Source organism: Oryx dammah, unplaced genomic scaffold (assembly GCF_014754425.2).
Source record: "Oryx dammah isolate SB20612 unplaced genomic scaffold, SCBI_Odam_1.1 HiC_scaffold_27, whole genome shotgun sequence".
Lineage (NCBI taxonomy): Eukaryota > Metazoa > Chordata > Mammalia > Artiodactyla > Bovidae > Oryx > Oryx dammah.
Genome location: NW_024070211.1, coordinates 569,539 through 593,219, shown reverse-complemented (window position 1 = coordinate 593,219; position 23,681 = coordinate 569,539). Strand labels below are relative to the sequence as shown.

At 60.3% G+C, this 23,681-nt stretch overlaps 1 protein-coding gene and 1 long non-coding RNA gene across 2 annotated transcripts in view; one reads left to right on the top strand and one right to left on the bottom strand.

Moving 5' to 3' along the window:
• Nucleotides 1-3,375: 3,375 nt before the first annotated feature.
• LOC120854954 lies at nucleotides 3,376-7,892 on the bottom strand. The gene is made up of 3 exons (XR_005719109.1): nucleotides 7,500-7,892; nucleotides 6,997-7,271; nucleotides 3,376-5,705 (listed from the first exon to the last, which is right to left on the bottom strand). It is a non-coding gene; the product is annotated as an uncharacterized LOC120854954 (long non-coding RNA).
• Nucleotides 7,893-7,965: 73 nt separating this feature from the next.
• ATP13A2 (ATPase cation transporting 13A2) overlaps nucleotides 7,966-23,681 on the top strand; it is a 25,002-nt gene continuing 9,286 nt past the window's right edge. Inside the window, exons 1-20 of the mRNA XM_040229398.1 lie at nucleotides 7,966-8,144; nucleotides 13,155-13,249; nucleotides 13,554-13,736; nucleotides 14,049-14,107; nucleotides 14,263-14,377; nucleotides 14,854-14,930; nucleotides 16,737-16,814; nucleotides 16,994-17,063; nucleotides 17,841-17,975; nucleotides 18,057-18,123; nucleotides 18,270-18,398; nucleotides 18,950-19,105; nucleotides 19,499-19,609; nucleotides 19,689-19,735; nucleotides 19,821-20,009; nucleotides 21,623-21,829; nucleotides 22,302-22,397; nucleotides 22,476-22,632; nucleotides 22,711-22,831; nucleotides 22,926-23,050. Coding sequence (XP_040085332.1) covers nucleotides 8,135-8,144; nucleotides 13,155-13,249; nucleotides 13,554-13,736; nucleotides 14,049-14,107; nucleotides 14,263-14,377; nucleotides 14,854-14,930; nucleotides 16,737-16,814; nucleotides 16,994-17,063; nucleotides 17,841-17,975; nucleotides 18,057-18,123; nucleotides 18,270-18,398; nucleotides 18,950-19,105; nucleotides 19,499-19,609; nucleotides 19,689-19,735; nucleotides 19,821-20,009; nucleotides 21,623-21,829; nucleotides 22,302-22,397; nucleotides 22,476-22,632; nucleotides 22,711-22,831; nucleotides 22,926-23,050 — 2,227 coding nt within the window. The 5' untranslated portion in view covers nucleotides 7,966-8,134. The remainder of the gene's footprint in view (nucleotides 8,145-13,154; nucleotides 13,250-13,553; nucleotides 13,737-14,048; nucleotides 14,108-14,262; nucleotides 14,378-14,853; nucleotides 14,931-16,736; nucleotides 16,815-16,993; nucleotides 17,064-17,840; nucleotides 17,976-18,056; nucleotides 18,124-18,269; nucleotides 18,399-18,949; nucleotides 19,106-19,498; nucleotides 19,610-19,688; nucleotides 19,736-19,820; nucleotides 20,010-21,622; nucleotides 21,830-22,301; nucleotides 22,398-22,475; nucleotides 22,633-22,710; nucleotides 22,832-22,925; nucleotides 23,051-23,681) is intronic.

The window sequence follows — 23,681 nt, the reverse complement described above, 5'->3', positions numbered from 1 at the left end:
AGGGGCCCCCTCGGGAGGCGCGGGCGCTCAGCAAGCACCGGCCCGTGGAGTGCAGGCTGCCCCGCGTGCCCGTCTGGGAGGGGCCCCCTTGGCCCCCGGAGCGCGGGCGCCTCCCTCCCTCGGGTGCTCAGCAAGCACCGGCCCGTGCAGTGCAGCATCCTGGCATCTGCGGCTCCCAGTGTTAGAGTTGCTTAGAACCACGTCTCTGTCTCGTGGAGACAACGTTAGAGTCCCCTGGCACGGCTGTGAGCTCCAGCTCCGCAGAGCCCTCGACCTCAGCGGGAAGCGTGGATCTCGCCGCCGCCGCCCCGGCTCTGCTGCTGCCCCCGGAGTGGTAATGCTGAGAAAAAAGTGGCAGCTTGTCGAGTGAAAAATGGAAGCCCCTCCAGGCCCCCAGCTTTCACACCCCTGCTGACCGTTCACGTCGTTCCTCCAGAGCTTTGTCCTCTCAGGTGTGTGAAGTTCTTCATTCCCTTCAAAAATGAGGTACGAAATATTAGCACGTTTCTATTGTTTTTCCTCCTTGTGGTAACGTGCACGTAACGAAACCGACCACCTCGGCTGTTTCTCGGGCAGTTCAGTGGTATTAAGAGCATTCGCGTTACCGCACAGCCCTCTGTCTCCAGAACTACCTTCCTCTTGAAAAACTCAAACTCTGCCTGTTCAACACTTAAAAGTTCTCCGTCCATAGCGCCTAGCCACCATCACTCGACTTTGTATTTCGGTGACTCCGACGACTCTACCTCACAGAAGTGGCATTAGACGGGGTTTGTCTTTTTTGTAACACCTTTCAGTTAGCATAGAGTTCTGCAGGCTCACTCCTGTGAACACTCCAGCGAGTGTCAGAATCCCTTCCTAAGACTGAAGAATCCCATTGTATGTACACAGCACATTTTGTTTATCCAATCTGTTAATGTACAGTTTTGGTTGCTTCCACATTTTAGCTACTGTGAACAACAGCAGCTTTCTACCCTTAGGATACATAAGGTCCATGGTGCTACTAAAGAGGGGTGTGTGTGTGTGAAATTTACCTTCAACTTTAGCTTATTTACCTGCTGGTTCTCTGCTCTTTTCCAACATTTCCAACACACTTTGCGGTGCATTCACTCTGAGGAATACTCCAAGGCTGCTTTTCAAGTTGTAGCACTGAGATCCTGGAAACAAAGGCTTCTTGTATCAAAAGGCTAAGAAAAATGTCTGAGTCACTGAGAAAGAACCTTAATGGGCATTTCTGGCTTTAATAGACAGTTTGGACTCCGCTGGTGGTCCACTGGTTAATAATCGGCCAGCTGTGGGACGTCCCTGGTGGTCTAGTGGTTAAGGCTCTACACTGGCAATGCGAGGGCACGGGTTTGATCCCTGGTGGGAACTAAGACCCCATATGTCACGCAAGGAATAAAAAGACCGCCTGCAGGTGCTGGGAACACAATTTCGATCCCAGATCCAGGAAGATCCCACAGACCGAGGGGCAGTCCCTCCCAGACACCACAGCTACTGAGCCTGTGCTCGAGAGCCCACTCCCTGAGAGCCTGCGCCCCCAACCAGGGATGTCACCACAGGGAGGCCCCAGGCTCCTGCAGCCAGAGGAAGCCCATGTGCAGCACGAAGACCAAGCCCATAAATAAAGCGCAGGCCATAAATAAAAGGGACAGTTCAAAGGCACTCGTCTGGTACTGCAAGAGGTGAGGGGCAAGGCTTGTCCCCTCCTGCCTAGGAGCCAAGGTCACCAAGAAACAAGGAACAAACGTTAAATTACTAGAAATTCAGGAAGCACCATCTTCGCCCTTCCATTTGCTGCTGTTATTGTTTACTCGCTCGTGCCCATATCCGCTCCCCCATGGACTGCAGCACGCCAGGCTCCTCTGTCCTTGACTGTCTCCCGGAGCTTGCTCACACTCATGTCCACTGAGTCAGTGACACCATCCAACCACCTCATCCTCTGTCGCCCCCTGCCCTTACATTGTGTAGGTGTTGGTTGCACAGTCGTCCCCGACTGCGACCCCATGGACTGTAGCCCGCCAGGCTCCTCTGTCCAGGATTTTCCAGGCAAGAATACTGGAGTGGGTGGCCATTTCCTTCTCTGGGGAATCTTAGCAGCCCAGGGATCGAACCCCAGTCTGCTGCACCGCAGGCACATTCTTTATTGTCTAAGCCACCAGGGAAACCCTAACGTTAGCATCTCAGAACTGTTGGCCACCTCAGTAAGGACACGCAGCACACAGTCTTCAGATGTTCAAGCTCCAGGTTTGGAAGTGAGAATCGGGAAAACCTCAGACAGCCCTCCGTATCCCGGGCTGGGCGGCAGTAGGGCAAAAACTGCCAGGTCTGTTCACACTTAACTGATTTCTGACAGCCTCGGGGGGAGGTCACATTCCTGGATAATTTTATTTTGCTTCTAATCTCTAGACCTGTAGGGAAAGATGGGTTTTCTTGGGACTAATTTAATGGCTTTAAAGATGAGTTCTGCACCAGCCAGCTACTGACAAGAAGCAGGGAGTTGCCACTTCAAATCAGCTTTGTCGGTCGTCAAGTTTGCAAGCATAGATCGTTCTCTCACCCCATTTAAACTTGAGCTAAATTAGAATACGTTATCAACTGATTGTTTAATTTACTGCTTATCTAATCTTCAATTGGACTGCAGGCAAATGTTCTATTTTAAGTCACAAAGACTTTTCTAGTAAAGCTGCAGACGTGAACAGGGCCGGTGTCTGTCCTTCACGCTACTTCTGTGCCCTAACTGTGTCCGGATGATGTGTTTTCATGTGCAGAAAGGCATCCTGTGGAATGCTTTGAGTTTCCCTAAGGGCTGAAGCCAGCCACCTCTTCTTACCCCATCTTTGGGCAAGTTGTTGAACCTCTGAGCCTCTATTTTCCTATCTGTAAAATGGGAATTAAGAGCATTCGCCTCTCAGAATTGTGGGTAAAGTCTCCATAAGAATAAATGGGGGGCTTCCCTAGTGGTCCAGTGGTTAAGAATCTGCCTTGCAATGCAAAGGAGGTTGGTTCAGTCCCTGGTCCAGGAAGAGCCCGCACACCACAGGTCCCCGGGCACCACGACCGCTGAGCCTGCGCTCTCGAGCCCATGCGCTCTGAAGCCCCCTGCCCTGGAACCAGCGCTCCACGGCCAGAGATCCCACTGCAGGGGAAGCCTGTGTACCTTAGAGAGCAGCCGCTACTCGCCACAACCAGAGAAATCCTGGCCCAGCAACAAGACCCAGTACAGCCAAAAATAGATAAATAAGCATCTTTTTTAAAAAAGAATAAATATGAGTTCTTACCATCCCCCCAAAAATGTTTGTGAGGTATGAATGTGTTAATTGAATTGATGAGGGAAAAACCCCTTCACAATGTATATCAAATCATCACATCATACCCTTTAAATATTTCACACTGTTTTCAGTTACACTTCAGTTACGCTGAAAAGAACTTCAAAAATAAATACCTAACACATATGAGTTTAAAAACTAGTAATGTAAAAAAAGCTTCTAGCTTGCAGTTGAGCAAATGCTCTGTAAACTCAAGTAACTGGTTTGTCTCAAACACCTGCTGTGTGGAAGGCTGAATCACATTCCCAAGGTGATGAATTCAGTGGTTTGGACGCCACTTTCACTGCAGAGGGCCCAGGTTAGATCCCTGGATTCGGGAACTGAGATCCTGCAAGATTTGGGCACCAGCCCCTCAGGACTGTCACAGCTGGTGTATTTCCAACGTGGCCAGAGTGGGCGACCCCCTGTGCAGAGGGCGGGCTGTCTGGGCAAGACTAATAATGCTCGCTTCTCATCGCCCATGTTGCCCTGACGGCTGGGTGCCAGGAGGGTGTGCCACTGACACCCGCCTCCTCCCTGCCCAGGAAACTACCAGACTGACTGCTGAAACTCCACCTGATCTGTCTAGACAGCCCTCATCTTGTCACGGGGTTTGTCACTACATGAGAAAATCCCTTTTGTTGCAAAGATGTAGTGAAACCAGGGAAATTGAGAAGTTTGGCAATGCTCTAGGGTAAACCAGTCCCGAAAACTGGGTTTGCCTCTTGGGGATTGTCAGACCAAAACATCAAGATTAGGAAAGATGTATTCCTTGCAGAGAAAAGAGAAACCCCCCAAAGCAGCATCTCCCCAAACAGCAACACTAGGGAAGTTTTAAGCTAAGGGTTCACGCATATTCATGAAGGGGCTTGGACAGTCAACAGAGTCCAAGCTTTAGTTGACTGAAGTCACAAGAGTTGGGAAAGGTCGACATCAGGTTCCAGCTGATCTGGTGGTTGAGCATTTCAGGCTAATCACCACCACTGACACAGAAGTTGACATTGATAACTGATGTATTATCTTTGCTAGTATTACTTCTCTTGCCTGATAACAATCCTTTATTCTTTTGTTCCCTTAAGATCACTAGTTACTGAGACCTGGTCTAGGGCAAGCATCGTGGGCAGGCTTATTCACAGAACGGCTGGGGCCAAAATGGCTTCTCTTATGTCAAGAAAGCCATGCCTGACGTTCTTTCCCCAGGGCTCCCTTACCCCATCCGGTTACAGAACCAGGCATATTATGTCCTTCCGGTGGGTCCCCGAGGAAGCAGCAGCCGCAGAAGGGAACCTCCTCCCTGGGTCCCAGCCCGCAGACCACCCGGTGACCACAGGGAGAGCCGCTTCCCCAAAGGTGACCCTGGGCAGATGCAGGGCCTCACAGATCCTCTGTGGTTTGGAAGGAAGCCTCCTTTGGCCTCCTCCCATAAAGACCGTGGACCATCTGGCAGCTGTGGCTCCTTCCCAGATGGCTGAGAGGTTGGAGTGTCTTAAATGCCAAGTGAAAATGAACGAGTTAGTGCCTCAGTCGTGTACGGCTCTTTGTGACCCCGTGGACTGTAGCCCGCCAGGCTCCTCTGTCATGGGATTCTCCAGACAAGAATACTGGAGGGGTGGCCATTCCTTTCTTCAGGGGCTCTTCCCAACCCAGGGATCATACCTGGGTCTCCTGCATTGCAGGTGGATTCTTTACCATCTGAGCCTCCAAGGAAGCCCCAAAGAGCAATACAAAAAATAAGGCACAGATCTTGACATGCAGTCCCCAAGCCCTGCTTTTCGGAAGCTTTTAGCCCAGCGCCAGGACCTCATGAAAGCAGCTGGCTCCTGCCACCTCGTTTGAAAAGCGTTCATTTCACAGAGGAGAGAGGCTCAGAGAGGGAAGGTGGCTTTTTAAAGCTCTCACAGTAGACGCAGCTGACGTGCACCAAACCCAGGCCTCCCCAGAGCCAGGCCCAGCCCCGGCCACAGCACCACTCAGCCTCCTGGCAGGGGCATTGAAGAAGCCATTTGTGCAAGACTGTTGCAGGAAGGCGGACCCCTCCAGGGCCCGAAGCTGGGCTCATGTCTAACACTCGGAGATGAATTGTCCGAGGAGACACGTGTGCTGACCAAGCAAGAGATTTTACTGGAAAGGGCACCTGGGTGGAGAGCAGGAGGGTGAGGGAACCCAGGAGAACTGCTCTGCTGCGCGGCTCACAGTCTCGGGTTTTATGGTGATGGGATAGTTTCCGGGTGGTCTTTGGCCAATCATTCTAATTCAGAGTCTTTCCATCATTGCTCAGCCAACATGGATGCTAGTGAGAGGGATTCGGGGAAGTGGACGGACACGCGGTGTCTCCTTTCTACCTTTCCTGAACTCTTCCGGTTGGTGGTGGCTTATTAGTGTATTCCTTATCAGGATCTCCTGTCATAAAATAACTCATGCAAATGGTTACTATGGTGCCTGGCCAGGGTGGGCGGTTGGTTTCAATCAGTGTGCTTCCCCTAACAAAACCAGACGTCCAGCCTGCCACCAAAATCAGGGTTCCCTGGTTAAGCGGTCTGCACTGGCACCGAGCTAAGTTCTGCAGGAGGAAATGGGGACTCAGAGGAGTAGGCTGCCCTCCCTGGGGCGTCAGCAGAAGAAATGGGTCGCCCCACGCCCCAGTGTCAGCCTGCTCCCCCAGCCCCAGCTGAGCAAACGGCTCCACTGCCCCCCACCTGCTCAGAGCAAAGCTCAGCGAGGAGGCACCTCTGACTCCATCCCTGCACCTCCACCTCCCACTCATCAACAAGCCCTGCCAACACCCACCCCTTTGTCAAGCATATGGACGGAGTCCCTGGTTTGTGTCAGACACTGCCGAGGCCTCCCCTGCCCTCCTCTGCCCTCCCCTGGAGTCTCTCCCCACAACAGTACTCCTCATCAAGGCTCTGCCTCCTTGCAGCCCTCTCCGCTTTAGGTTACTCTGGAGTTCTCCTCTGCTTGCCCGTGGCTGCTGCCTATGTCTGCTGGTTCGCCCTTCTATTCCCAGCTCCGAGAGCAGCTCCCAGCTTTGCAGAAATGTGTAATGGTGCCCTGGGCCCAGTTCTAGTCTCTATGTGATCCTTCCTGGTTTGCCCTAGAGCCCGGGGTCTCTAATCCTTTGGAGATCCTTAGTCCAGAAGCCACCAACCCCCAGGTCAGGGGACACCATGTCTGTGCCTGTCACTATGTATGAGCTAACGCCGCATACAAGCCCAGGGTCCTGGTGCTTTTCGGGGCTCCCTGTTCCCACCTGTGCAGGCTTGTCTGCAGTCGTGCTGAGAGGCTTCTGAGACCCAGGTTATGCCTCTGCTGCTTCTTCATTTTTAAATTCTCATCTGTTTATCTTTGGCTGTGTTGCGTCTCTGTTGCTGCGCGCAGGCTCCCTGTGGCCGCCTCTCTAGTTGCGGGGCACAGGCCTCTCACTGTGGCGGCTTCTCTTGTTGCAGAGCGAGGGGTCTAGGCACATGGCTTCCAGTAGCTGTAACATGTAGGCTGAGTGGTTGTGTGGCGTGGGTTTAGTTGCTCCAAGACATGTCGGATCTTCCTGGACCAGGATCAACCAGTGTCCCCCTGCACTGCAAGGCAGATTCGTAACCACTGGCCCGCCAGGGAAGCCCCGTCTCTGCCATTTCCCTGGCATTTTAGAAGCATTCTGCACATCACTGCAGCGCCTGCCCGTGGGCACACGCACCTCTGTAGGGGTGTTTCTGAGACTGTGAGTCTCCGGGCAGGTGTGTCTTCTTCCGCTGACGTTTCTCCCGCGGTGCCAGGTATCGTCCCAAGTGCTTCCCATGCTTTTCCTCTTGGAAGCCTCACAACAGTATCAAGCAGGCATTGCTCATGTCATCGTCCTCCTAAAGGTCAATAAATGATGCCCAGGGGGACTTCCCTGGTGGTCCAGCGGTTAAGACTTCGCCTTTCAACTTGGAGGCGGGCGGCTGCGGGTGTTCCACCCCTGGTCGGAAGCTAAGCAACACAAAACAGAAGCAACATCGTAGCAAATTCAATAAAGACTTTAAAAATAGTCCTCATCAAATAAATAAATAAATAAATAAAATGTAACTATGCTTTAAAAAGAAAAGAAACGAGACCCAGGCTCAGTGGCTTGCCCGAGGTCACAGAGCCTAGAAGAGGGGGCGCAGCTTGAACCAGCGTGCCTAGTACCTAATGGGGGGCGGGCCGGCCTGGTCTTACCTGTGTGTCTCCTAAGGGCCAGGCTCCCGGGTGTGAGTGCCTGGTGTCTAAGCATCACCTCTGTGTGTGACTCTGAGCTGTGTCTGGGTCCTGGGAGTCTAGCCTGTGTGTGCGAACCCACGTGTGTGTCTGAGGTGGTTGTGTAACAAGGCCGTGGCTGCTTTCCCGGGCGCCCTTGTGTAGCTGCGTCGCAACCCTGTGCGCGACTCCGGGCGGGAGGGCAGGGGGCGCACCCGCGCTCGCATCCGAGCACTAGATCTCTGAGTGCGCCTGTGTTCCTGCGTCTCCGTCTTCCCCTCTCTGTGCGCCTCTGCCCCTTGGCTCTCGCTTCTGCCTCCGGCAGCCCAGGCCCGGGGCGGCGGGGCCAGCTCGGACTACAAGTCCCGGCGGCCCGCGGGGCGCGCGGACGCAGGGGGCGGGGCTTAGCGGGCGCGGGGCGGGGCTTGGCGGGCGCGGGGCGGGGCGCGGGGGGCGCAGAGCCGACTGCGGCACCGTGGCCGCCGCTCCCTCCTCCCGGTCCTGCAGGTGCTGCGGGCGGCCCGGCTGCGCCGCGCCCCGCGCCCCCGGCCTTCCGCCTTAGCCCCTGCCGCGGGGCCTCGCGACGCCCGTGCCGGCGATGAGCGCGAGGAGCCGCCATGAGCGCAGGTGAGCGCGCCGCCGGGGCAGACGGGACCCGGGCGCGGTCCACTTGCCTTTGGGAGACCCCACCGCGGGAGCGGCCCCCGGACACCGCCCCACCCCCCACCGAAAACCCTGCGCCGGGCACCCCCCGCCCCGACTCCAGATCCCAGAGAGGCCGGGAGCCCGGGGTGGCTCCTTCCTAAAGCCCCGGCGGCTCAGCGCCCGGCGCCGCCGTGCAGAGGGTTAACCGGGGCGCGGGCCTCCCGGTGCGGAGACCGGCGTCCAGATGGGAGAAGCGTGGAGGTCGCTGCGTCCGGGCCTCTGAGCGGGTGTTCCTTTGGGCTGAATGAATGAATGGAGCTGGAGGAGCCAAGGGTTCCTGAATCTCTGGACTGGAGTGTCCTGGGGTACAAATGTCACTCCAGGCCTCCAGAGGAAGGCTCAGTGCCCTGGTCCAGGGACCATACCGTCCCTGTCACCTGTCCCAAGCCGTATGTCTGGAGGCCACCTAATTTAACTCCCGTCTGCTGCGAAGGGCACCAGTAGACCTCCGGTGTTTAGAGAGGGCTCATCTCTCAGCCACGGCCACCAACGCCCCAGTCTCTGCAGCTTCAGACCCTTCGGGCCTCTCCCTCCTGTCTCCCACCTCACTCCCCCAGCCCCGACTGCAGAGTGCAGACCTGCTGAGGGGCTGTGGTTCTCGGACCCAGATCCTCAGATCAGGGAGCTCCTGGCAGCTTGTGCCTGACTCAGCCTGGCCCCGGAGAGGAGCTCTTGGGCTGCAGGAGAAGCGCGCGCGGCAAGGGAGGAGGCTGCCCTAGGCCTCCGCGATCGTCCGCAGGAAACCGGCGCTTCCGCAGGAAACAAGAGGTTCCCAAACGGCTTTGACTCCAGTCCCTCGGCTCTGCAGTGCTCCTCGGCAGTGCTCGTGGCATTGCCCCGGGGCTGTGGAGTCAGACTAGGTTCAAGTCTAGTCTTGACCACTTGGAGCTGTGTGACTTTGGACATGTTGATCAACCTCTCTGAGCCTCACTGAAATGGGAATCCTAATCCTTACTTTCTGAGAGGTGGCTGTGAGGGTGAATGGAAGGAATGTGTTCATTCAGACCCACTCATTTCCAGCTTCTCTTTCAAGCTCTATGAGCCTGCGCAAGGGACCCTGAAGCTGTGTTCCTCAGCTTCCCCAACTGTAAAATGGGATAATAGTCCCTCCGTCAGGGGGTTACCTGTGAAGATCGGTTGCTGTTATCGAGAAGAGCAATGCCGTCATTTGTGAAAGTATTCTCATCTCAAGCAGCTAGTGGTCCCAAAAGAGATCAGACACTGCCCTGACCTTCCTGTGCCATCCCTGGGGAGCCTCAGATGCGAGTAGAGATAAACAAAGCCTTCTGAGTATGTTGACAGGTGTTCTGCAAAAGCAGGCCCTGGGCTTGACCTTGCTGGGAATCTAGAGTGTTCCACAGATGTGACTTCCTCCTTCAAGCTGCCTTCCTCCTTCTCCAGGTTGACTGGGAGAAGTGATGAGTGTGTGACAGACACAAGGAAGAACTTCCAGAGGGAACACTAAAGATCCTGGGGGAAGCGAGATGCTGAGGGCAGCTCCAGGTGGGCTTAGCGGGGCCCGTCAAGAAGAGGCTGGTCCCTGTGCACCTGCCAGCTGGCGCAGGGTGGGAGAGGGACTCGGTGGCCCTTGCCCTGCTGCTTCCCGGCCCTGTTACGTCAGTGGGGCGCGCAGCCCTCACTCACAGCCTGGTTCATTCAGTGGGTCCCAGGCGCTGCGAGCAGGAGCGGGCGATGCCTGTGCAGGCCTGACACGCTGCTCTCAGCGGAGGCACGAAGTGGGCAGAGAGGACTTTGGAATAATGCCCTTTCCAGTCGTGAGACAAGTTGGTCGGCACCACGCTGCAGCCCGGTCCCCAGCACAGCCGTTGGCCTGGGGGCGTGGAGGCCAGGGAGCGGCTACTGAGCGCACAATCAGCTGTGGGTTTTCAGACGGGGTGGTGGGAGTGTGGAAGGGAGCCCGAGAAATGGGTCAGGGCAGAAGCCACACCTCCTTGGCAGAGGAGCTGGTGACGCCCTCCTGCACAGGCCACGCTTCAGGAACTTGCAGGCCACGCTTCAGGAACTTCAAACACCCCCTGGGCCAGCTGCCTCAGGATTACGATCCTGGAGAGGGGTAAGCCAGAGAGGCTGAGGCCCTTGTGAAAGAACCAGGGCCACAGTTACCGATGGGGACGACAGCAATGGCAGGCATGGAGCTGCGGTTAAGAGCGGAGACCCTACGATCACACTCCCTGGATCACATCCCACCACACACTGGCTGTGTGCCTTTGGGCGACTTACTCCACCTCTCCGGGCCTCAGTGTCTTAATCTGTAAAATAGGAATAAAAGCAGTCCCCACTTGAGAGCGGTGAGGACTGAGTGAATCAAAGTGTGTCAAGCCCTTGAACGGTGCCTGGCCTGCCCCCTCTGTGGTTTGGGGGGTTTTTTTTTGACCTTGCAGCTTGCAGGGGATCTTAGTTTCCCAACCAGGGATCAAGCCAGTGCCCTCTGCTGAGGAAGCACGGAGCTCTAAGCCCTGGGCCGCCAGGGAATTCGCCCGTAAGGGGCTCTTCCCCTTACGCCCACGGTCAGCCCTAAAGGGCAGAGGCCGCTGACGCTGGCCCCTCAGGAGCCAGGTCTTCAGGGCTGGCGGGGGCTCTGGTGGGAAGGCCAGCGGGGACAGGAAAAGGGCTGGGCCTGTCAGGGGCCCAGGCCGGATGGGTCCTGAGTGCCTGCTGTCCTGCCCCAGGGCGAGCCGCCTGCTCCCACCTGCAGCCACAGACACACACAGACTCACAGCAGAGAGGAGGGCCGCACACATGCAGAGAGCGGGCTCAGCCCTTTCTCATCTGTGTGCTGCCATCAGGACAGGCAGGAAATGACACCCCGACAAGCGTCCCTCAAAAGCCGGGCTGGGCTGGGGCCAGAACGCAAAAGGGACCACCCCCAGGGGTCTCTGCGGGCCCGGAGGAGGCTGACCAGGCACAGGTGATTGAGAGCTGCAGGCTTCGTGTGTGTGTGTGTGTGTGTGTGTGTGATGATTGAGAGCTGCAGGCTTCGTGTCTCTGTGTATCTGTGTCTGTGTGTGTCTGTGTCTGTGTCTGTGCATGTCTGTGTTTGTGTGTGTGTGTGTGTCTGTGTATATCTCTGTGTGTGTGTGTCTCTGTGTCTCTGTGTGTGTGTCTGTCTGTCTGTGTGTCTGTGTATATCTGTCTGTGTCTGTCTGTCTGTGTGTCTGTGTCTGTCTGTCTGTCTGTCTGTCTCTCTCTCTGTGTATTCCCCAGCGACTAGGCCCTTCCTGGAGCTGGTGGCGGCTCCATGGCTTTCTGAGCCGCCCGGTGACCGGGTGGCTTGGCTGTGGTGGAGCCTGGCTCCGTGTAGCTTTGGGTCCTCTTGTTGAGAGAGGCTTCAGGCGGTGCGGGCATGTGCCCTGCTCTCCGGTGGTGCCCACTGGCCCCCGCACACAGGGTCTGGGCCGTGACCTCCTGGCTCCACCGTTCGCTTGGGGACCTTTGTGGCTCAGCGTCAGCTCCCCCGTTCGTACGAAGCAGCTCCTCCTCGTGTTGCTGGGGAATGAAAGCAGCCCCTTCCTGTGGCAGGCGTGAGCCACTCTGGCCACCCAGGAGGTGCTTAATGGACGTCGGCAGTTCTGACTCTGATCATTACCGTAGTAATTATTACCACCACCCTTAGGTGGAGGCGTTGGGGCTGGAGAGGAGAGAACAGACTGTCTGGTCTGATCTGATGGGCTTTAAAATCCTACCTAACCTCTCTGAGCCTAACTTTCTTCTGTAAAAAGGGGATAGTTACTGCGCTCACTTGGCAGGGTCACTGTGTTACCCACATAAGAAGGAACGGGAGCGGAGCCCACTCGTTGTGGGTCCTTGGGAAACACTGACCCTCCTGGCTGCCTCGGGGGTTGGAGCAGCTGCAGGAACCCGAGTGTTTGGGGGCAGAGCCCCTGAGGGGCTGGGGTGTTGTGACAGGATCAGCTGCCTGAGAAACCTTGGGTTTGTTGGGTGGGACCTTTAGCTCAGGCCTCTGCAGGGCTCTGTCTGGGGAGGAAGGGAAGGGAGCCCAGAAACTCAGCAGGCTGCTCCCCACCTGCCCGGCTTTCCACCCCCCGCAGCAAGCTCTTCCTGGGAAACTTGCTGCTGCCCAGCACCACCGCCTTCATGCCTGCGGGTCTGGGAGGGCCTTGGGCATCGTCATGTCTTAACAGCTTCTCTGAGAGGTCTGGGGACCGCAGTTGGAGAAACCCTGGCAGAAGCCATGAGCCTTGAGTCCTGCCCCTTGCAGGGCCCCAGATCGCCCCCTGTCTGCCTGCTGTGCTAGGAATGTAGCTCTACAGTAGGGGAAGCAGGAGAAAAAGAATGATTTCTGCAGCAGAAATGCCCACCGTACTTCTTTGAACCTCAGTTTACCCATCTTTAAAATGGGCCCCTTCCTCACAGAAGGAAGCTGCCCGCTGTTCCTCTGGGCCCTGGCACGTGGTAGCGTCTCTCCTCCAGCCCTGGGGGCTTGCTCAGCTCATGCCCCCCTCCAGCCTACCCCCCAGTGACGGGGTTCTTCCTTCCTCCTCCCTCATTTCACCTCCACAGTGAGGCTGCCTTTACGTTTTATTGGTCCAGATTCTCAGCGTCTCCTCACGGCCAGGGCTGTGCTGGGCAGGAAGGTTAATGAAGGATGAAGAGCCCTGTCCCTGCCCTTGGGGTGGAGACCAGGTGGAAAGTGGGGCACAGAGCTCCCAGGAAGGCAACAGCTGGGTGTATGGGTGCTGGCGAAGCCGGGCGGGCCCCGGCCCTGACTCCAGGCCACAGCCCGTCAGAATTCACCAGGGGGACAAGGAAACAAGGTGCTGTGAGCGAGAGCCAGCAGGACGCGGGGAACAGGGCCAGAAAGGCCTGAGTTGCTGGGTGTGTTGGCTTCAGTCCTGTTTAAGGAAGGAGGCCAAGCCCCGCCACCAAGGACGTTTCCCCTTCTGCCCACAGACAGCAGCCCGCTCGTGGGCAGCACGCCCGCCGGCTATGGGACCCTGACGATCGAGACATCTACAGATCCCCTCAGCTCCTCAGTTTCATCCGAGGTATGTGGAGGCGGGGCGGGGGCGGGGTGGGGGGAGGGTCCCGGGCCTCAGTGGTTAAGAACCTGCCTGCAGAGGTGGGAGGCGCGGGAGGCGCGGGTTCGATCCCTGGGTCGGGAAGATCCCCTGGGAAGGAACTGGACAGAGGACACGGACAGAGGAGCCTGGCGGGCTGCAGCCGTGACCTGGGGGTCTCAGCGAGTCGGATGTGGCTGGACACGCGTGCCCGTGCATGAGGAGGGGCGGGCAAGCTCCGAGTGGAGTGGGCCAGCCCGTGCAGCTGCCCTGGCCTTGCCCCGCGGTGCAGAGGCTCAGCGGCTACTGTGGCGGTCCATGGAGGGCCATCGGCTACCACGCCGTGGTCTGGATGCTGGCGGGGCTCCCTTTGCTGCTGTTCCGGTGGAAGCCCCTGTGGGGGGTGCGGCTGCGGCTCCGGCCCTGCACCCTGGCCCGCGCCGAAACACTCGTCATCGAAACAAGAGACAGAGAGGTGAGCGGGTGGGGGCAGGGCGAGCCTGGAGCGGGAGGGGTGGCAGTGCCTCGGGCTCGGGGGTGCAGGACGCCTGGGTTCCCGGCCCAGCCTGGCTGCTGACATTCTGTGGGGCCTGACACGGGCGCGTCTCCTCCCTAGACCTCAGCCTTCCCATCTGAGCAGTGGGCAGACGCGGCAGGGCGGGTGGTTCCCAGGAGGTCCCCCCGCAGCCTTGATCCCTGCCTCCTCCAGCGGGGACCACCTGGCCGTGGGGTGGGGCCGGGGAGGGGAGGGATCACTTCGGACCGAGTCCACGCCTCCGTATTCCAGGATAGTTCCTGGCAGCTCTGTACGGTCCAAGTGCAGACGGAGGCCGTCGGTGCGGACAGGTGAGGCAGCCGCGTCCCCCTTCCCAGGAGCCCTGCTCCCGCTCTCCTCCCGCGAAGGCGCCGACCTGGGCCTCCCATCCCAGGGAGCTCAGTGACTGAGGACAGGCGGGTGCTGGGCCGGCCCGGGGTCCACAGTAACCCCAGCCCCTCCGCAGTCTGCAGCCGCCCCCACGGACGCAGGCAGAGGATGGCCGGAGCCGGGCGGCTGTGGGGGCAGAGCTGGAGGACGCCTGGAAGGACACCGTGCGGCTCCACAGGCCTGAAGAGCGGGTACGTGGACGGCTGGGCTCCAGACACGTCCTGCCCGTCCCGGGGCCCAGTTTCACACCCTCTGCAATTAGAGCTGGCCTCCGCTGTGCTCCGGGCACCTCTGGTTCTCCTAAGAGGCCAGGATACTGGCTGATCACCTTTTTTATTTTGAATTAATTAGTTTATTTTTTATTCATTTAAAAAAATTAATTATTGGCTGCGCTGGCCCTCAGTTGCAGCATGCAGGCTCTATTCGTAGTTGCATGACCAGGGATGGGATCCCAGCTCCTGCGCTGAGAGCGAGGGGTCTCAAGCCACTGGAGCCCCAGGGAGTCCCTGGTGGATCGCCTCTTCCATTCCCACCCCTCTTCCGGGGCCCCTGCCTGCCGCCCGCCCCCCAGGCTCAGGTTTCAGGCAGGCCCCTGTCCGCAGCCCCCACGCGCACACCCTCCTGGGGCCGCCCCACACGCGCACGCCCCTCTCTGTCTCCCCTCCAGCGGAGGCTGCGCTACTACGTCTTCCGGGGCCAGCGCTACGTCTGGATAGAGACCCAGCAGGCTTTCCGCCAAGTCAGGTGGGCACCGGGGCGGCGCTGGGCCGGGCAGAGGGGGTGGCGTGGGGACAGCCCGGCGTGGACTCCGCTCTCAGCTCCGGGCCTTGGCCCCCTGAGACCCCGGGCAGGTCACGGAGCCTGTTAGGGCCTCAGGGTTTCTGTTTGTAAATAAGTTGTGAAGGGGATCCTGGCCTCGAGTTCCAGAGTTTTTCTGAGGTTGTTTATTTCGGGCTATGCTGCGTCTTCGCCGCTGGGGGCGCTGTTTTCTAGTTGGGGCGCATGGGCTCCTTAGGGCGGCGCCTTCTCTTGTTGGGGAGCAGGGGCCTGGTTGCCCCCCAGGCACGTGGGGTCTTCCCTGACCAGGGCTCGAACCTGTGTCCTCTGAGTCGACAGGAGGGCTCTCAACTGCTGGGCCACCAAGGAAGCCCCATCCTGGCTCTGTTTGGAATGTAAAGCACACGCTTGGGGCACAAGGCTTGGCCCAGTACCCGGCCCGTGGTGGCAGCGCCGCTGTGAGCAGACTGCCCGCCCTGGATGTGGACCTCCTGGCACAGAGCGGGGTCTTGTAGCTGCTCTGCCACCTACTAAGGGCTTGAGAAACATGAGCTCACTTTATGTCTTAGTTTGAGCCCCGAGAAGCAGACTCCAAGACAGGATTCAGGTGCAGGGAGGCTGGAAGGAGATACCAGGGTTGGGAGGCAGGGAGAAGGCAGTGAAGGGGCTCATCGTGGGTGCCTGGAACGCAGGGCTCGGGGGCCCCTTTGAGCCAGTGATGCACACACGCCTGGGGGTGCCCTCACCCAAGGAGCAAGCCAGGGGGCCATACCCGTACTCTCTCGGCCGTTACTGGTCGTGGAGTCCGCTAACTCGGGCGTGATTCCGGCCTTCCTGGGTCCTGGGCAGAGCGTGCTCACGCAGCCAGCAGGAGCCCTGCCGCCACCACAGGTGGTTGGTAAAAGGCAGCACAGCCCAGAGGTGAGCGCCCAGCAGGCGCACGGATGCCCCCAGGAGCCTCGGCTGTGAGAGGAGAACGGGAGTCACCGCGGTGTTCGTGGCTCCGTCAGTGCCAGGAGCCGTCCGAACACTGTGCAGAACTTACCCTATTGACCCCACCCGCAGCCCCGGGAGGTGGTGCTGTCCCCGGCTCCATCCTGCACGTGAACATCTGAGGCCAGAGAGGCGAAGTGACCTACCTAAGGCGGCATCTTTTTTTAATATAGTTGCTTTAGCAAAATTTATGCCAGCTTTATCTATATACATATGTATTTCAAAATCAGAGTGCCAGACATACAAACTGTTAACGCAGGGCTGGTAACAATGCTTAAAACGTTATACAGCGTGTCGTTTGCCACTCATTCTGGCATTGATGTCAGTAAATAATCGCGGCACTCAATGTCACTGAACGATAGCAGCTGTTGTCCCTGCTAAGTATTTTCGTCATCTCTAATTGTTTTTCTTGGGTGACAGGGTTTGAGGCCCGATCAGAGGGACAAAGGGGAAAGTTAGGGCTCCCTGGTGGCTCGGACAGTAAAGAATCTGCCTGCAGTGCAGGACACCTGGGTTCGATCCCTGGGTCGGGAAGATCCCCTGGAGGAGGGCATGGCAACCCACTCCAGTATTCTTGGACAGAGGAGCCTGGCGGACTGCTGTCCACGGGGTGGCAAAGAGTTAGACACAACTGAGCGACTGACACATTCACTTCTTTCAGGCCCAGAGTTAGTGCGGGACGCGCTTTCTCCCCGGGGCTGGGGTGGCAGAGGTGGGCCAGGAGGAGGGGAACAGAACTCAGCCCCTGCCGCCCGCTCAAGCCCCTCTCCGCTCCCGCAGCCTGCTGGACCACAGCCGCACCTGTGATGACCTCCACCGCGCCAGCGCTGGCCTCAGCCTGCAGGACCACACTGTGAGGTGGGGCCTGCCTGGGGGCCGGCCCTCTGTCTTGCGCCCCAGGGCGTGGCCTGCTGGCAGTCTCCTGCCTTCCCTGGCCTCAGTCTCCCCGCCTGTGAAGTGGGGCGCTCCGTCCCTGCCGGAGGGTCCAGCTGCCACTGCCCACCCCCCATCTGACGGCTTTGTCACTCGTTTTACAGGAAGGCCGTCTACGGCCCCAACGTGATCAGCATCCCGGTCAAGTCCTATCCCCAGCTGCTGGTGGACGAGGTAGGGCTGTCCCAGCCTCGCCCCAGCTCTGGCCCTGTGTGACCTGGACCAGGGACCTGCCCTCTCTGGGCCCCTTAGCAGAGGCAGGTCCTGCCTGCCGGCCTCTTCTCCACAGTGGAGATGACTCAGATCCCTCTGTGGTCGGCTCAGGGAGAGGGATCGGAAGTTCTGGTCCGGGCTGGGCTCAGAGGCCGAGACACCCCACACGGCCGGGGCTCCCGCTTTGCCGAGAGCTGGGCTCCAGCGCCTGGGTCCTTGCGTGCATTGCCCACCTTCCTGCTCCAGCAGCCTCGCGGCAGGGACGCGTTTCACACGCGAGGAGCCGGAGCTTCAGAGGAGGGAAGACACGGCCAGGGTCACACAGGGTCAAAGGGAAGCCAGTGCCGGACAGACCGAGAGTACGGGCTGACACGGCCCTTGAGCCGGGGCGGAAGCCGGCGAGACAGAGGGGAGGCCCGGAGCCCGGTGCCGCGCGGGGTGTGGGGCATCAGGCAGAGACTCAGCCTTGGTGCCCCGGCGCCCCCGCGGCACGGTGGAGCTGGCGGCGGCAGCCTGCGGAGCTGCCCTCACTCTCGTGTGACAGGCGGACAGTGTGCGTGGCGGGGGCCTGGCCTGCAGACCTGTGTCCCCTTAGAGCAGGGAGCGCGGCCAAGGGAGTCGTGCGGGACCGACCAGGAGATGGGCCTGGCTTGCATCCTTGGAGCCGTCGGTCCCTCGGCTCCGGGGCTGGTCCCCCCCCGGGGACCCTGGGCCCTGACGCTGCCTACCCGCCCATAGGCACTGAACCCCTACTACGGGTTCCAGGCCCTCAGCGTCGCGCTGTGGCTGGCCGACCGCTACTACTGGTACGCCCTGTGCATCCTGGCTGTCTCCGCAGTCTCCATCTGCCTGTCCGTCTACAGGACCAGAAAGGTGGGTGGGCGGGGCGGCGGGGACGGGGCGGGAGTCCTGGGACCTCCACCCACCCGCGCCCTCCTGTCCGCCTGCCCACAGCAAAGCCAGACCCTGAGGGACATGGTCCAGCTGTCTGTACGGGTGTGCGTCTGCAGGCCTGGGGGAGGTGAGAAGCGGGGGAGGCAGGAGGCTGAGGGGGGAGGAGCCGGCGGAGGGGAGGAGCCAGTGGCCTCCGGCCCCGCCCTGGCCCCTGCTGACCACCCAACCCCCTCCGCCCCGCCCCGACCCCTGCTGACCCCCACTTGCCTGCAGAGGAGTGGGTGGACTCCAGCGAGCTGGTGCCCGGTGACTGCCTGGTGCTGCCCCAGGAGGGCGGCCTGATGCCCTGTGACGCGGCCCTGGTGGCCGGCGAGTGCGTGGTCAACGAGAGCTCCCTGACAGGTCAGCCCCTGCCCCTGGCACTGCCCCCGGCCCCCCCCCCCCCGCCCCCGGCCCTCCCCCGCCCCCGCCGCCAAGCTCCTCTGCTTTTCAGAACCGTCTTAGCTGGAGCTCTTGTTCCCCTTTGCTCTCAGGTAACCGTCCTGACCTCACCCCTTCCCGCCCCACAGACCCCGGGGGAGGCCCTGCTGCTCTTCACCAGCAGCCGGCTTGGGGCTGGAGTCAATCCCTTTGGCGGTTTGTTGTAAAAGTAACACAGCTGGTTACAAAATAATCCCAGTGGACAGACAGCAGTGCCTTCCCCCAAGCCTGGCCCCGCAACTACTCCCAGCTCCCTGGAGAGACGGCTCCTGAACCGAGACTGCCCCGCTGTGCCTGTGTCTTCTGCGCGCTCTGGGCCTCAGTGTACCTCTGTGTAAAATGGGGGCAGTGACTCCTTCACACGCAGTTAGAAGAGCTAAATGAGGCCCAGGGCTTCTGTAACAGTTCTCTGCTTAGGGCTTGGTCTGGTCGGTGGAGGGGCTGCCTGGGCCTCACCCCACGTACCCCCCCAGGGGAGAGCATCCCAGTGCTGAAGACAGCCCTGCCCGAGGGCCCGGCGCCCTACCTCCCAGAGGCCCACCGGCGGCACACGCTCTTCTGCGGGACCCTCATCTTGCAGGCCCGGGCCTTTGTGGGACCCCACGTTCTGGCAGTGGTGACGCAGACAGGTGCGAGGCGGAGGGCCAAACAGAGACGCTGGGGTCAGCAGCCAGAGGAGAGGGGACACAGAGCTGGGCGGGCTGGCTGGGTGCAGTGGGCGGGACCTTGGTGAGAAGGAAGGAGCCCCCCGAGGGAGAGAGCAGCCCTGTGCTCCCTGGAAGGCCCCTGCCGCGTGGGAAGGGGACCCAATGTCACGAGATTGGACTTTTCAGCCAAAGCTGCAATCTGGATTTGAAGTAAACCACCCAGCTTGTAGCTGGTGTTACTGATTCTGTGTTGAGTAAACCTGTGAAGTCTGGGCAGGAGCTGTGGGTCCTCAGCTGGGCGATCGCTGACCCCGGAGCTGTGGGCGGTGTGGGGTGGGCCAGGTGACCCCTCCTGACCCCTGCTTCCCTTCCCAGGGTTCTGCACGGCCAAGGGGGGCCTGGTGAGCTCCATCCTGCACCCCCGGCCGCTCAGCTTCAAGTTCTACAAGCATAGCATGAAGTTCGTGGCCGCCCTCTCGGTTGTGGGTGAGTGGCCCCCTGCGCCCTGCCCTTTGGGGGCCCTGAGCCCCAGCCCAGCCCCGCTGAGCCCCTCCTGTCTCCCCAGCTCTGCTTGGCACCATCTATAGCGTCGTTATCCTCCTCCGCAACCAGGTAAGCCTGGGGGCTGGGGGGGGAGTTCTGTGGGGCCCAGAGCCCACGCGGGCTGGCCCTTGGCCCTGACAGTGCCTCCCGCCAGGTGCCCCTGGGCGAGATCGTGATCCGGGCACTGGACGTGGTGACGGTGGCCGTGCCGCCCGCCTTGCCGGCCGCCATGACTATGTGTGTGCTGTATGCCCAGAGCCGGCTGGAGAGCCAGGGCGTCTTCTGCATCCAGCCGCAGCGCATCAACCTGGGAGGCAAGCTCCGGCTGGTGTGTTTCGACAAGGTAGGGGCCGCGGGGACGCCAAAGTCATGGCCAGGCACGCACACACACACACACACACACCCCTACCCTTCACCCCGCAGTGCTGACCGAGCGCCTGCTGAACCCAGGTCCCCACTGCCGGCCCATGGGCCCTTCTCTGAGCACCGGCAACCGCCTTGGGTCCTGGGATGGAGACACTCAGAGGCGCCGTCCACCCTCAGCCCCACCTGTGTCCTGCTCAGGGTCTGAAATGCAGAGTGTCCGAAATCACCTAATTTGCTTGAAGACCACTGAGGCCTGCTGGGTGCCCAGTGTGCGTGCAGAGTCGCTTCAGTCGTGCGCGGCTGTGTGACCCCACGGAGCGTGGCCCGCCAGGCTCCTCTGTCCGTGGGATTCTCCAGGCAAGAACACTGGAGTGGGTTGCCAGGCCCTCCTCCAGGGGACCTTCCCGACCCAGGGATGGAACCTGGGTCTCCTCCATCTCCTGCATCGGCAGGCGGGTTCCTTACCACTAGCGCCACCTGGGAAGCCCCTGGGTACCACAGGGGATCCGGCAGTCAGCCCCTCAGAGATGTGCCCGCCACCAGGATGAGCGAACCAAGGACCATGGAGAGCTGCAGATGGCGATGGGCTCTCGGGAGGGAAGAGAGGGGGTACATGGGAGGCAGCAGGGGACGCCCTTAGAGAGAGGGCAGTCGAGGCTCCTTGAGTCCTGCGCTGATCTTTGAGGGGTGGCCCACACCGCGATGAGACAGGGCTGGCCGGGCGGAGGGGATAAGCCGTGTGGCTCCTGGCTCCTTGGAGGAAGAGACTGTGGGAAACAGTGAAGACGAAACCCGCAGAGCCCTGACTGATCGAAGGCTGGCGGGCCCTGGTGAGCAGGCTGGACATTATCTGCGCAGCTGTTTTTTTGGCTGCGATGAGTCCTTGTGGCTGCATGCTCTCTCTTGTTGCAGCGAGTGGGCTGCTCTCTCGCTGCGGTGCGCAGGCTTCTCATTGTGGGGCTTCTCCCGCCGCACCGCACGCTCCTGGGCACGCCGGCTTCAGTACTTGTGCCGCACGAGCTTAGCGGCCCACGCCATGTAGGACCTTCCCGAACTCGAGGTCCCCGCGCTGGCAGGCGGGTTCTTATTGCTGCACCCCCAGGGAAGCCCCGGGTGTTATTTAAACTGAAAGAATGGAGCATGGTCAGATTGCAGAGCTCCCAGGCTCATGAAAGGGCCAGTGTGGAACTGAGCCGCTGAAACACGGTGCAGAAAACGTGGGAATCCTTCCACCCCATTCATCCATTCCTTCATCTCCCTGGGAGCCGGGCACAGCCAGCTCCTCTTGGTCCCACAGTGGACAAGTGGCGGGGTAGTAAAGAGGCCGCTGGGGGGAGCCCCGAGCAAGCAGGCTCCCTGGAGGGAATGATGCCAGACAGAGAAGCCCCGGGGCTTGCGGGGGGCGGGGTGGGGCATCCTGGCCGAGGGGCCTGCTTGACCAAAGGTCTGGAAGCACGGAGACCTCTTCTGGCTCCAGCCCTGCCTCCTGGGGCTCCCAGGGGCCCCCCTAACCGGGGACATGGGTGCCCACCGCCGCAGGACCAAGCTCACCTAGAACTCGCCACTGACCTGCCCGCTTGCTCCCTGCAGACGGGTACCCTCACTGAAGATGGCTTGGATGTGATGGGGGTGGTGCCCCTGGAGGGGCAGGAGTTCCTGCCGCTGGTCTCGGAGCCCCGCCGCCTGCCCGTGGGTCCCCTGCTCCGGGCACTGGTCAGCTGCCACACCCTCAGCCGGCTGCGGGACACCCCAGTGGGCGACCCCATGGACCTCAAGATGGTGGAGTCGACTGGCTGGGTGAGGAGCCCAAGCAGGTTGGCCCCCTGTCTCTGGGCACCCGGGCCAGAGGGTGAGCCCACCAGGGCTGAGCCCCTCTGATCTCCATTTTTGGGGCTCCCAGGGGGTCTCTCTCTTACCCGCCACCAAGTGGCCCCGGGCTGTGCTAACCCCACGCCAGCGCTCTGCTGCAGGGGTCTCATCTCGGGGGGCGAGCTTAAAAGCTGCCTCACCGGGAGGAAACAGGGAGATTTGGAATGATGTGTCCAAGGTCACCAACCAGCTTGTAAATGGCAAAGCCGGAGTTTGAACTTGGGTCCTTCCAGAGCCCACATTTGTGACGTCTGTTCCATCCAGCCTCCCGTTAAGGAAGTCCTCCATGTTTCTAACTCGAGTCTCTCCTACTGCCTCTTTCCCGGGGCCAAGGGTTGGCTGCCCCAGGCCAAGCCAGCGCCCCGCCCCTTGATCCCCGCATCCTCTGCCTGCCTCCCAGGTCCTGGAGGAGGGGCCAATTACAGACTCAACATTTGGGACCCAGGTTTTGGCGGTGATGAAACCCCCGCTCCAGGAGCCCCACCTGCAGGGCATGGTGAGTCTCGGGGCTGCCCGTGGGGCGAGGGGTGTGGGGGGCCCACCGGTCAGCCCTCAGCTGCCCTCCGCCCTGCAGGAGCCCCCGGCGCCCGTCAGCATCCTCGGCCGCTTCGCCTTCCTGTCAGCGCTGCAGCGCATGAGTGTGGTGGTGGCCTGGCCGGGCGCCGCCCAGCCCGAGGCCTGCGTCAAGGGCTCTCCCGAGCTGGTGGCCAGCCTCTGCGACCCCGCGACAGGTGAAGGGGCCCCCGGGGTTCTGGTCGGCGGGCGCCCCGCCCCCGCCCCCGCCCCCTGACCCGCCCCTCCCCTGGCAGTGCCCGCCGACTTCGCCCTGAGGCTGCAGAGCTACACGGCCGCGGGCTACCGCGTGGTGGCCCTCGCCGGTAAGCCGCTGCCCATCACAGCCAGCCTGGAAGCCGCTCAGCAACTGCCCAGGTAGGGACCGAGCACCCGCCTCTCGCAGAGCCAGGCCCGGCGCCCGGCGGGGGCTGGGGAGGCGCGCGGCCTCTGACCCGGGCCTGCCCCTCAGGAACGCTGTGGAGCAGGAGCTGAGTCTCCTGGGGCTGCTGGTCCTGCGGAACCTACTGAAGCCGCAGACGCCGGGCGTCATCCAGGCTCTGCGCAAGACCCGCATCCGCACCGTCATGGTGACAGGTAGGTCCTGCTGGTGGGGCGGCCCCGAGAGGGCAGGGTGCCCGGCGGCCCCGCTGGGGCGTCTCTGCTGGGCTCCTGCTCCCGGTCTGGTCCTCTTCAGACATTTCAAGTATCATCGCGGTTCCCTCCGAGCGGTAGTTGTCACCCCAGCTGACAGAGGAGGGCGGCGAGGCTGGGCAGGATGACAGCCTGGGGCCCACCCGCTGGGTGAGCGCTCCTGAGGGCGGAGGGGCAGGTCAGCCCCGAAGGCCCGTTTCATGGAGGAAGAAAGACTCCAGCCAGGGCGACCGGAAGGGCTCAGTGGGTTTGTGTCCTCCCCTGGTCCTGCTGCCCCTGCACACACACACACGCACGTATACACACCCCCACACACACATACACAGAAACACACAGATACACGTACACACAGATACATATGTACACACACGTGCACAGACACACACAGATACACGCAGGTACATACACACGTACACACAGATACATATGTACACACACGGGCACAGACACAGAGACGCGTACACACACGTACACACACACGGTAGGGCTCAATAGGTTTGAGTCCTTTCTTTGCCTCCCGCCCCTCCACACACACACACGTACACACACAGACACACAGGTGCACAGACACACA